At 35.2% G+C, this 12,656-nt stretch overlaps 2 protein-coding genes across 5 annotated transcripts; one reads left to right on the forward strand and one right to left on the reverse strand.

The window, feature by feature from the left end:
* Positions 1-1,330: 1,330 nt before the first annotated feature.
* LOC111447640 (NAC domain-containing protein 7-like) lies at positions 1,331-3,189 on the forward strand. Of its 2 annotated transcripts, none has more exons than XM_023086906.1 (4): positions 1,331-1,569; positions 1,968-2,142; positions 2,239-2,510; positions 2,581-3,189. In XM_023086906.1, exons 2-4 carry the CDS (start codon positions 1,983-1,985, stop codon positions 3,076-3,078), a joined length of 930 nt encoding a protein of 309 aa, XP_022942674.1. In that variant the 5' UTR covers positions 1,331-1,569; positions 1,968-1,982; the 3' UTR covers positions 3,079-3,189. The 2 variants fall into 2 exon arrangements, with proteins under 2 accessions (XP_022942674.1, XP_022942675.1); XM_023086907.1 differs by having other exon boundaries at positions 2,260-2,510.
* Positions 3,190-5,481: 2,292 nt separating this feature from the next.
* On the reverse strand, positions 5,482-9,781 carry LOC111446945 (trehalose-phosphate phosphatase A-like). Of its 3 annotated transcripts, XM_023085878.1 has the most exons (13): positions 9,636-9,781; positions 8,436-8,575; positions 7,712-8,080; positions 7,475-7,615; positions 7,313-7,384; positions 7,125-7,217; positions 6,966-7,019; positions 6,781-6,882; positions 6,628-6,705; positions 6,442-6,511; positions 6,286-6,356; positions 6,103-6,198; positions 5,482-5,917 (listed from the first exon to the last, which is right to left on the reverse strand). In XM_023085878.1, exons 3-13 carry the CDS (start codon positions 8,003-8,005, stop codon positions 5,855-5,857), a joined length of 1,134 nt encoding a protein of 377 aa, XP_022941646.1. In that variant the 5' UTR covers positions 8,006-8,080; positions 8,436-8,575; positions 9,636-9,781; the 3' UTR covers positions 5,482-5,854. The 3 variants fall into 3 exon arrangements, with proteins under 3 accessions (XP_022941646.1, XP_022941645.1, XP_022941647.1); XM_023085877.1 differs by lacking the exon at positions 8,436-8,575; XM_023085879.1 differs by lacking the exons at positions 8,436-8,575; positions 9,636-9,781 and adding an exon at positions 8,213-8,409.
* Positions 9,782-12,656: the final 2,875 nt, after the last annotated feature.

Genomic DNA, 12,656 nt, shown 5'->3' on the forward strand with positions numbered 1-12,656 from the left:
CAATCATGACTCAGACTAACATGATTAAAGTAAATCTAAAACTTCGTGTTGAGTTTCAGTTCTTATACACATAATTTCATTTACACCACTTTCATGACATCAAAACCACCGGGTGAACATCATTTTCATGCACCCTATGGCTCACTACGACATTCATCACTTTCACGCATGTAGAGCTTCTGGAAATGCTTCACTTTTATGTTGTTTAACATTTCATGACTTTTATGAGCATACGAACGCGTAAGGTCTTATTAGATTATTAACATGATCCGGCCTAGAAAATATTTCTTGGGTGAGAATATCAACTTGTGATATGAATGCACGAATACATTCATTCACATCCCATCACATTGTTCATGATTCATCGAGAGAGAAATACTTAGCATCAAAGAATGAGACAACGAAGAAAGAAGATGGTGACGGCAGAGAGACCAGAAGAAAAAGAAGATAACGGTGACTTTTCGTCTAATATTCTAACAGATTTCTACTACAATGATAATTTTAAAACGTTAATAAGAAACGAGGTCATCTTATAATACCCCATTTGATAGCAGCAGAGAACAGCAATGGCAATGAAGCCACTGATCTCTCCCTCACCACCGCCATCATCATCACACCATTTCAGCTTCATTGCAGCTTAGACTCCAACAACAAAATGGTAGGGACTACGAAAATCAACATTCCGGCCCACCCATCCACATCCACAGAGATCTACCTCAAAAAAGATAGCACATGCCTGATTTAACAAGCAAAAACGTTCGAGTTTTAATTAGGGTTACACACGGATTGGGTTCGATAAATTTTTTAGATCAAGGGTCAATGATCCGAATGATTCTCACAGGATTCACAGCCGAGCCCAACTCTCTATTTTCTGATTAGAGGCCACTATTTAAAAAATCCTAGTTATCCATTGAAATTTCATAAAACTCAAATATCAAACCTTCATAAGTCAAGTCACGACACATTATTGACATCAGTTGTGAATCCTATTCTTGAATTATTCAAGTTGACTCAAACCATACTGAATTTTCGGTCTTCCAAGAATTCAACACAACCTAATCGAAAAAGGAAAATCTAACTCAACTCAACTCTTATAGTTTAGGGTTGAGTCATCCAAATTGTTCAGGTCATCGAATCGTATGAACGCCTCTTCATTTTTTTCTCGAACCCGAACGATAATTTCGTGGATAAACTAAACAACTTTGTGGGTGGAAGGGAGGTGGCTGTTCCATTACGTCATAGCCAAAGAAAAGAAGGTGGCTTTATAAAGAAAGGACATTGGGTTTGTGCCATGAACTTGTCTCTCTCTCTCTCTCACACAGTTGGGTCTCTTTCAGCTCTCTTCTCAAAACCAAACCCTTCTTCAATCACTCTCTATATAACCCTAACTCTTCTCAGACATATCTGCTCCGACAACCCCAGCTCCCACCTGAGTTCAAATCCTCCCCACAGCATAACTGTCTGTCTTTTCTTCTTGTTCTTAACAAATTCTGTCTCTCATTGCAGAAACCAAAGCTAGGGTTATCTTCTTCTTCCTCCTCTGCAACAAAGATTCAAACTTTTCTTCTTGTGAGTTCTCTTTTCTAAATCTTATGAACTGGGTTGCCTTTAAATCACTTTTCCTCTTCTGGGTATCATTTATTTTCAACAAATTTTCTCAAAATCCATGTGATTTGACTTTTTTGTGCCACAAAAAAGTCAATTAAAGTTGAATTTTTTTCTTGTTTCTTATTGCATCTGTTCTAAATGTATCTTAGAGAAGATTCTTAGAAAGATTTTGAATGATTGATTGGGAGACAACAAAAATCAAGACCCTAATTTTTTTTTCTTTTTTTTTTAAGCAATAAGATGAGTTTCCATGATTACCATTTACTTTAATGATATCGCTTGATATGACTGAAAAGATTGATTTTGATACACATTGATATGAATTTGATACCCATTAGGCAAAATTTGATGATTTTCAGGGCTAACATCAAACAATGAACACATTCTTAGATGTTCCTCCTGGATTTAGATTCCATCCAACAGATGAAGAACTTGTGGATTATTATCTTAGAAAGAAGATTTCTTCAAGGAGGATTGATTTGGATGTGATTAAAGATGTAGATCTTTACAAGATTGAACCATGGGATCTCCAAGGTATTATCAATAAATAATTATATGAACATGAACATGAACATGAACATGATTGTGTTGTTATATGAGCTTCTAAACTTGATACTCAATATATAATAGAGATATGTAATCTGGGGGCAGAGGATCAAAATGAATGGTACTTTTTCAGCCACAAAGACAAGAAATATCCTACAGGTACTCGAACCAATAGGGCAACAGCCGCTGGGTTTTGGAAAGCAACTGGCCGAGACAAGACCATTTACTCTAAGCATGACTTGATTGGTATGAGAAAGACCTTGGTTTATTACAAAGGTCGAGCCCCAAATGGCCAAAAGTCTGATTGGATCATGCATGAGTACCGACTCGAAACCGACGAAAACGGCGCTCCACAGGCGAGTTAATACGAATTTTTAAGGTTGAATTGATTGTATTGATATTAACAACATCCTTTGTTGTTTACAGCAAGAAGGATGGGTGGTGTGTAGGGTTTTCAAGAAGAGAATAGCCACGGTTAATCGGAGAATGAACGAGCACGAATCGCCGTGTTGGTACGACGAGCCCGTGGCGGCAATTATGCCCGACCTCGACTCGCCAAGTTTCCCTCAACATCTTTCGAATTACTTCCCATGCAAAAAGGAGATGGATTTGACTAATTACCAACCCCAACAACATTTCCTTCACTTACCACTTTTAGAGAGCCAAAAATTGGTTCAATCAGCCTCCAACTACCAACCGTCGCCCCCAAAACAGCAACTTTCCGACCAAAACTTGCTGTTTCTGTTCGACAACAACAACAATAATAATGAACAAACAGCGGATCAGCTCACGGATTGGCGTGTGTTTGATAAGTATGTTGCTTCTCAGCTCAGCCAAGAGAATGCTTCCAAGCAAGAACTTATAGTCCCAGAAAATGCTCCAACATCCACTTCAACTTCTTGTCAGATTGAGCTGTGGAAGTGAAATTACCTCTTTTTTTCTCTTGATTTTTATAATGCTTACTTCATATTATACATATAAATAATTAATAGAATGTTCTTAGTGTTCAAAAGGGTCAAATTTGAAGTCATTTTTATCAATATTTCTGTACATATATATAATAAAGACTTATTGTTATTGTTATACCATTCGTATAATATACAATATATACGTAGCCTTTCGCGTCGGTTAATTTCATATAGTTTATGACTTGCTTGACATATGTATTGTGAGATCCTACACTGGATGGAGAAGAGAACGAATCATTCCTTATGAGGGTGTGGGAACCTCTCTCTAGTAGACGAGTTTTAAAACCATGAGGCTGACAGCGATATGTAACGGGCAAAAAACGGACAATATTTATTAGCAGTGAATGGTATTAGAGCTAGTCATAAGGTGGTGTGTTAGCAAGCGAGACACTGGGCTCTCAAGGGAGGTGGATTGTAAGATCCCACATTGGTCGGAGAGAGGAACAAAATATTTATGAGAGTGTAGAAACCTCTCTCTAATAAATGCGTTTTAAAACCTTCAGGCTGACGATGATATGTAACAGGTCAAAACAGATAATATCTGCTAGCGGTGGACTTGAGTTGTTACATGTAGCCTCGACAAGATCGGGAGTTTGAATCCACCACCCCAGATGTTATCGAACTCAAAAATACGTTCTTTATTCGGTTCATTTACTATCTCGTTTATGTAATGATTTCAATGTCCTAAAATGAAATTAAAAATGTTGGTGAAATAATTCAATAATTCAATAATTATAAAATAAAAGTTATAATAAAAAAAATTGTATTAAATGAGTTTTGGTGAAATAAAATTAAAAAATGTTATTAATTATGGGGTTAGAAACCTGTGTTCCTTTAGGGTTAGAAGGGAGCAAAAGTGGAAGATGGTAATAATAATAATAATAAACATTGATGAAGGCTTTGTAGTGAAGTTTAAAAGAACTTTGGGTTCCCTTAAAATTTAAGCAATTATGGTACGTACAAATAGTGTTAATCTTATTGATCAAGCAATTGTGTACCTGTGGGAGGCCATTCAATATGCATCATATACACTACCAACCACGAAATCATAGGGTCGAAAAAGAAGAAAGCATGAATATATAGTCGTTCTAAGCGTTAATACGACACGGGCTTATGAAGAATTGTATGAACGTGTAGGACAAAGGGTTTCCAATGAAATAGGCGACAGTCTGTTAATCTAAAATAGACAAGTAGAAATATGAAGATATATACTCGGGGTCTTCACAAAACGAAAACCCGACACAGAAACCGAACCGGTCAGGGCGAGAAGACGGGGAGAGAGGTTGGGCATGGAAGTGAAAGGAAGGAGGAGAAAAATGAACTCAACTGAGCATAAGGGTTGGCTATATAGTCCCATTGTGTGTGTGTCTTGCAAAGACATAAAAACACAGACATAATTATGTGAAATGATTGAGACAGAGGAATCCTAGGGTTTGACATTTTTACACACACAAGCTCAACTTGTGAAGAAGAAGAAGAAGAAAGAACATGCAAATCTATTATCAAGAGATTTTGTTCATTAATGACAAAAAAAAAAGGTTGTTTGTGAGGCAAGCAAGACAAAAGATTATGGGACTTTTGCTTACTAAAACATACCGACACTGAAACTTGTCCATGTGAATGTTATTATGTTGTAAATCCTTCGTTAATCATGTTTACTTATTACTTCTTTTCTAAATTAACCCTAAAAACTTTTTACACATACCTTATTAGATCTCACGTCGATTGGAGAGGGAAGCAATATTTCCTTATAAGGGTGTGGAAATTTCTCTCTGGTAGTGAGGCTGATGACAATACGTAACGAGTCAAAGCGGACAATATCTACTAGAGGTGGCCTCGAGCTGTTACAAATGATAACAAAGCCAAACACCGGACAGTTCGCTAGGAGGACATTGGCCACCAAGAAGGTGGATTGTTATATTTTACCTCGATTGAAAAGGAAAACAAGGCATTCCTTTAAGGGTGTGTGGAAACTTCTCCCTAAAAGACCATTTTAAAACCATGAAACTGACGACGATATGTGATGGGCCAAAGTGAACAATATCTACTAGCGATGGCCTCGGATTAAATTATTGTCCAACTCATTTAATTTAAACATATATGTTGGAAACCCTAATTATCTTTCGATTATCCTATGCTATTAATTTCATAACATTATAGTAAAATATTTAATCATATGGTAGGTTGCTTCAAGAAATGGTAAGCGCTCTCTCAAATGAGCACATGGATGCGTTATATGCTCTCTTGTTATTTGCTTATCAAAGTCAACTTGAATTTAGCTCAAATGTTTGAAGTATATGTCCTCGACCAATAGGCCAAAAGCAATAATCCTCACACCCGACACGACACGATGCTGTAATAGCAGAAAGGAAACAAATGATTTGCATTGCTGAGTTAAACATTATAATCTACAAAGTAAGGGTCTAAAAACAGATAAAAGAATAAAGATTGCTTTGTGTTCATCAGCTTCAACAAAAACAGTGGAAAAGTAAAGTAATTAATTAAATTGCACCAACTTTGACTTTACAAAATGATGAACAACAACACAATAATAAGGAACACCTTTCAGCAGAGGAACAACAAACGGGCAACTCTCACAAATCCTGCCTCTTCTCTGTAATTCTCTGCTCCAAAAATAATACCCCCTCTCCTCTCCTCCTTCACCTTCCCCTCCTTCCTTCCTTCCTTCCTTCCCTATACTTATCTCTATACCATTGTTATATCAATTTCTGCTATTCGTTCAATCCCTCTTCCAACGCCCTCCATGTTACCAATGACTTCAGAAATTCCATCACCTGCATTTTCCATATCACATCCTAACTCTAATCAGATTCAAACCACACCTCGAAGAAACGACTCGAATGCAGGAGATAATGGTACTAAAAGCATGACACGGTAATCGAAACTGGGTTCATGATCCTGTTATAGAATCTCCCCAGTCTCGAGCGGTGTTCGGGTTGAGTATATAAAGAGTCTGTACCTCAGATGGTTCTCTCAAAGAGTATGAGGCTGCACTGCTTTCCTTTGGCACTGAAGAGACTAATATGCCATAGCCACAATTTCGTTCTTTCAGGACCTGTAATTCAAGTCGCTTCATTTCTTAAGATTGAGCTTCTCAGAGGAGAGATTAAGGGTGCTGGAATTAATGAGATGATAAACTTACCCTGAAGGCATCTTCGTCAGTTCGGTCATCTCCGACGTAGATTGGGAGCACGTCATCGCAGTTGCTAAGTCCTGGAGTACAGTTTGAAGAGGTTAAACAACATGTGCAAGAATGTTCTTAAATGGGAACCAGGGTTGTGGACATTGTGTTTCTTACCAAGAGATTCAAGCAAGAACGTAACAGCTTTGCCCTTGTCCCAGCTAATCACAGGTCGTACTTCTAAAACCTATGAATTCAAAACAGGACGATCAGACACATACAAGCAAGATTGAAGATTGTTCTTTGGAAAAGTTAGTATCTAATGACAATTTGATTGAGCCTTCATTAATGATATCGAAGTACCTTACGACCGTGACTAACGCGCAGTCGAGGGTAGTTTTCCAAAAGGTCGTAAACACGATTTGCAAGAGCATTCCAGTCCTAGAGAGAAGAAAGCAATCAAATGAAATTCGTTCAATATTCATATTCTCCATTGACAATCTGAGAGGGAGGTACCTTATCATCTACGTTCCTGTAATGAACAGACACACAGAACTTATTGTTTTCAACTTTTGCTCCAGCAATTCCCTTGGCGATTTCAATCAGGGATTCGTAAACCTGTCCAAACAAGAGAACTTTCTTCATTCAAATGCTCGAACACGATATGAATATATGTTAGTACGCCAAAAGTCGGTTCGTACCTCATCGATCAAAGGTAAAAATTCACTAGCAGGCTGGAACATAACTTCCTTGCCCTATGTAATGAAAGGAATGTATGTAAGAGCACTGTCAAAGTAACATCCAAACGAGAAAGATTTAGATATCGGTCGATAAAACGACAACAACTCCCATTTCGTTACCTGATCGTTAGTTGAGTGTTTATCAGAGACCATAATGTCCATTCCATGACTACCAGCATAGGAGAGTTCATTTAGTCCAATAAATTCGTAAACCTGAACAAACAAAAACAAGGGAACTCGAAACTTACGACCACATCAACGAGTCGGATTCATTGGCAAATATTTGTGTAATATATGAAGCATCATACCTTGTCACGACTTCTTCCACTAATTATAGCAGTCGGGAAATGTTTTGCAGCCTCTTTTACAGCCACACGCATCTAAGAGATTTGCAGAGAGGTTAGTCAAGGTTAGTAGCTAAGATGGAGTTATTCTAAGCAACTTATTTACAAGGAATTACAGATTCTTACAGCATCAGACATGAATGCACAATCAGGGTTGTCTACAATTGGAGAAAGAGTCCCATCATAGTCCAGAAACAATGCTATTCTTTTTCCTTTCGCCTGAGTTACGATTTGGTCGAACGACGCAAGTGCCGATGGATACTTAACCTGAAAGTAACAAAGGGGCATATTGTACATAAAAAACTCATCCAAGATCAATAAAACTTATCCTACATCAGAACATGACAGTAAAAGAAACAGTACCATCCAACTGCAATAGAGAAGATCTGGATCAAACGATGGAAGCTCATTGACAACATCCTTGGCAATCCTATTAGGAGGAGGAGATGAAGATTTCATAGCATCTAGCCAGATGCTTGCTCGAACGTCATCGAGCACACCGGTCCTTTTCCTCGTGATTAGTAGCAAATTCGGAGCGAACCCAACTCCTGGAGCAGCAGAGTATGGCAACATATTCGAATGTACACCAAGTCTAGACTTGGTGATAGGCGCAGGGTCAGAGAGAATGGGAGAATTATGGTTTGGTTTAAGATCCATTTGGTCAAGTTTTGGAGGTTGATTCAAAGCCCAAGTGCACTTATGTCCTCCTTACAAACTGAGAGATGGAACCACCTGAAAAGTTGAGTTCATACAGTTAAGTGTAAAGCTTTGGGAAAATAAATATGATCTCATGATTTGTTGGAACAGAGTACTCTGCTTCTATAATATAACAGAGAAGAACAGTAAGATTTCAAGCGGCCGTACAAGTGCATAAAACCAAATCAAACTCCATCATGAATAGGCATGCAAAGTTCTAGATATCTTAAAGCTTTACAAACTGGAGCTTCTGAGCCACAAAATTCGATCAAATAATCACAACATCTCAGAAGAAAACATCACTAAACCGACAAATTTAAACAGTGATAGGAAAGCAGATCTAAAACTGGAGAAAACAAGATAAAAGAAAAGAACCAGTTTCAATACTAACGTAGAACACTAAAAAGAGTGTAACAAAACAGGTTCTGAAGAGGCAGAACTCATAGAAGAGCTTAAAAAGAGTATACAAAAGGCCACCACTGCCACACAGTAAAGAGGAAACACCACCATATGCAACCACGCATCATGGGCCTACATAGGAGCATGCGAAGAAATAAACAAATGGACAAACAAATGAAGATTCACTTTCCCGAAGGCCATAGAATCAGTAAAATACTAAAAACAAGATTTTAGATGCTGTTTCAATGAATGGGCAATAAATGCAACCAACCATCAAGCAGAAACGTGGCTTTTACAGTTCATAATCTAAGAACCCAATTGAAAAAGGGGTGAAAATTCGAGCTAGATTATTATTATATCATATCAAATATCAAATATCAAATGTGACGACAACAAGTAAATGTCCCATCAATTTAATATTAGAAACAGAAAGGCAAACCAATCTGATTTTGCGGATGGGAAAAAAAAGGAACCAATCAATCATATTAGAGGAAACACCATAGAAGAAAAGGACAAAAGAAAGTAACCCAGTAGGTCAGTACAGAAACAAACATAAGGGCTGTCAATCAACTGTATATGAAATGAACTCCTCAGGAAATTATGTAGAGATTCCAAATTGCATAAACCCCAAAGAGAAAAAACCTATTTCAATTCCATAAACCCACCAAATTGCACCACGACAAGCAAAGTCAACTCCAGAATTCATTCACACACCTAAAATCCTCAAAGCCAAACACGTAAAACAGACGCATCAATGAAAACCCATCAAATCCGCGAACATTTGGAAACCCAATGTTCGGTTAATATCAAATATTGCGTCGTCAAAAAGTTAAAACCCCGATGAACAGAAGATTTTTAAGAAACAAATGAAGAGTTCTAATGGGAAAATTGAAACGAAACCGAAATGCAGCAGCAACACCAATAACTAATCAAATAGAATTAACCGAAAGAGGGAAGGAAAGTAATCGAGTGATTTTCCACTTTAAAGAAGCCATAGAAACATGGATTAAAGGGGAAAAGTGTTCAAAACACAGACGGAAAACCTAGCAACATAAACGTGAAAACCCCACCAAACGTTATGGTTTTGAGCGCCAAATTTTACGCCGGCGGGTATTAGAAACAGAAAACGACTGTAAATAAGAGAGAAATTCAAAGAAGGGAAATAAAGAGAGAGAGGAGAAAGGGGAAGAACCTGAAAGAGGTTGAAAAGGATCGCGAAATGCAGGAAAAATCAAGAACGATAATGAAGCGAAAACAGGGAGGGAAAAATCTTGATGCCGAAGAAGCGAGGGAGAAGAGATTCAGGTAGCTTGTGGTTATTTATACACCTCCTGTTTCCGATGGTCTAAGCGTGGCTGTTGAATCCGGCAACAGCCTCTCTTAAATCAAACAAACTTCACGCGCTAACGTGGCGCGTGGTAATCACGCACCTCCCGGAGGATTCTTTTTTTTTTTTTCTTCTTAATAATACATGTAAATAGAAATAATTGAACTTTTAAATTTTTAAAAATATTTTTTTAAAAAAAATTAAATTTAAGGAGTGGAAATATATAATTTAATATTTAACACATGTCAAGTGAGGGAATTTCGGTTGTTTCTACGTCTAAATTCTGTTTATTTTTTTTTAATAAAATAAAACAACGGAAAAAAACCAGAAAGTGGCGGAGTTTTTATTTAGTATTGTTAATTATTATTTAAAAAGAGGAGAAAAAAGGTCAAAATTCATCGTGCGTGGGGCCCAGTATAGGAAAGAGCGCTATGATACAACAAATACGTGGCTTACAGCTATTGCGTACAAAGCGCGTGACGACGCTGACGGGGCCACGTTGTCGCTTCGTGGGGCCCTCCATGTCAGCGTTGGACGTGTGCGGACGTGTCGTCTCTTTCCGCTACAAGTGGCTAGTCGTCGGTGACGGCCACTGTTCCTACGTGGCGCTGTGGGACTCGTCAGATCGATTTGTAATCGCAAGATTTTATGACATGGCATTGTGGGACAGCGTTTATTTATTTATTTATTTTACTTAGCTTCATGTTTTTTGTTTTTGTTTTTTCTTTTTTTTCATTGGTAAAAAAAAACAATTAAACGTGTATTTTTCCAAATATTTTCTATCACCACCATTATTTTTTAAATTTAAAATAAATGAAAATACAAAAACACGGTTACTCTTTAATTCTCTCCAATTTTATCAAAATGTAAGATCTCACGGTGCTCGAAAAAGTAAAGAAACATTTTTTATAAGAGTATAAAAACCTTTATCGATCTTATCATTTTAAAATCGTGAGGCTGACAACAATACGTAATATGTCAAAATGGACAATATCTATTAACAAAAGGCTTGAATTGTTACAAATGGTATTAGAGCTGAATAGCGAGTGGTATGCCAGAGAGGACGCTGACCCTCTAGCTTGGGGCTGTTACAAACAGTATTAGATTACTGTTACAAATAGTATCAGAGCTAGACATCAGACAGTATGCCAACAAAGACGTTAGCCTTAAAACTCACATTGGTTTTACTTCGAAATTTCACTTTCACATATTATTAAATTTAAAAAAATGAAAATAAAAAATTACTGTCTAACTTTAAACTCTTAAAAGAAATGCAATAAATAAAAATATTTAGTTATTTAAAATCATAAAGTAAGTAATTGACATTAGAAGTATGAACTAATGGAGAATATTGAGTTGTTAACTTTGACCAAGAACAATAATGTAATTTTTTTAATTATTATTTTTTACTTTGAATATTATGTCCCTTCAGTCCATAAAAAATAAATTGAAAATTATGACGTGTCACATTTTGCCAGCTCAAATAAAATATATTTAATACGCATTAAAAAAGAAAAGCGTAATTGATTCTCCCAAGGAAGACTTGGGCAGTAAGTAAACGACCTTTTCCTTAGTCAAAAAGTTGATTTCCAGAAGGCAATACCTTGGAAACTTACAACTATTTTTCTAATATTATTAATTAAATTAATATATTAGTAGAGAAATTAACATTATTTACTTTATAAAAATATGAAATTAATTAAGATTATATTATATATATATATATTTTTTCGAAAAGGACTTGGTGGGGCCCCATGAAATTGAATTAATTAATTAAAATCTTATATTAATATTGATTTGTTAAGGAAGAAGCAAAGAAACTCCCTTCCTCTCATTATTCATTTTTAATATTACCTTTTTAATTTTAAATATACATTTAATTTAACTGTCGAGTTTCGTATTAATAAATATATTAAATATAGACTTAAATTTCTTAAATAATTTAATTTGTGAACGAAAATTATTTGTTTATTTCATTCTATATTTTAGACATTAAAAATAAATTAATAATTTTATGTGAAAGTAAATTATATAGTAAAATTATAAATAATTATATTATTGATTTATTGTTCAAAATTTTAAATAATTTCTAAATATTGGACAAATTACACGTGGATTGTACCTTTGAAATATTCAATACGTGGAGAAAAATAAAATGGAAAAATTTTCAACCCCATTATTACTAGTTTGAAAGAGAAAATCCTTTGGTTTGATGTTTTTTTTTTTTTTTTTTTTTTTTTTTTTTTTTTTTTTTTTTTTTTTTTTTTTTTTTTTTTTTTTTTTTTTTTTTTTTTTTTTTTTTTTTTTTTTTTTTTTTTTTTTTTTTTTTTTTTTTTTTTTTTTTTTTTTTTTTTTACAGAAAAATTTGGTCTTGAATGGATATTTTTTCAGTTGGGTCAATCAAATGAAGTGAAATACCGAGTTACAATCTAACCCAACTCTCGTCTAAAGATATTATAAATAATAAAAGTATTTAACTTTAGTAACGAAGGTTAATAATGGGTTAATATGATTTTTTTTAATAATTAAAAAAATAACCCCACGAGTCATCGACTCAACCATCTTAAAATTTCAGATTACTTCCGCCCACAAATTTAAAAAACCACCGATTTGGAGAACTTTATTAATGATTTATGAACTCACCAAAAAGTGGACTAATAATGTTGGTCATCACACTCAATAATTGATCATTTCAGTTTAAAATTAAAAAATTGAGTTAATTAATTAATTAATTAATTTGGTGGAAATGACTCTACAAAAATGTGCTAAAATTGACCCATTGACATTCATCTGCTCCGACATAAATGACAAGAAATATGTGTGTTTTTTTTTTTTTTTTTTTTTTTTTTTTTTTTTTTTTTTTTTTTTTTTTTTTTTTTTTTTGTC

The sequence above is a fragment of the Cucurbita moschata genome, unplaced genomic scaffold (assembly GCF_002738365.1).
Source record: "Cucurbita moschata cultivar Rifu unplaced genomic scaffold, Cmos_1.0 Cmo_Scf00009, whole genome shotgun sequence".
Lineage (NCBI taxonomy): Eukaryota > Viridiplantae > Streptophyta > Magnoliopsida > Cucurbitales > Cucurbitaceae > Cucurbita > Cucurbita moschata.

Bases quoted from the DNA above. Each gene is read 5' to 3' on its own strand.
- LOC111446945 (XM_023085877.1), bottom strand. From the start codon at position 8,005: ATGGATCTTAAACCAAACCATAATTCTCCCATTCTCTCTGACCCTGCG. The intron at 6,706-6,780 runs GTACCTCCCTCT...TCTTCTCTCTAG, and splicing joins ACAGGAACGTAGATGATAAG to GACTGGAATGCTCTTGCAAA. The intron at 6,199-6,285 runs GTAAGTTTATCA...CTTGAATTACAG, and splicing joins CTGACGAAGATGCCTTCAGG to GTCCTGAAAGAACGAAATTG.
- LOC111447640 (XM_023086906.1), top strand. From the start codon at position 1,983: ATGAACACATTCTTAGATGTTCCTCCTGGATTTAGATTCCATCCAACA. The intron at 2,143-2,238 runs GTATTATCAATA...AATATATAATAG, and splicing joins TGAACCATGGGATCTCCAAG to AGATATGTAATCTGGGGGCA. The intron at 2,511-2,580 runs GCGAGTTAATAC...TGTTGTTTACAG, and splicing joins ACGAAAACGGCGCTCCACAG to CAAGAAGGATGGGTGGTGTG.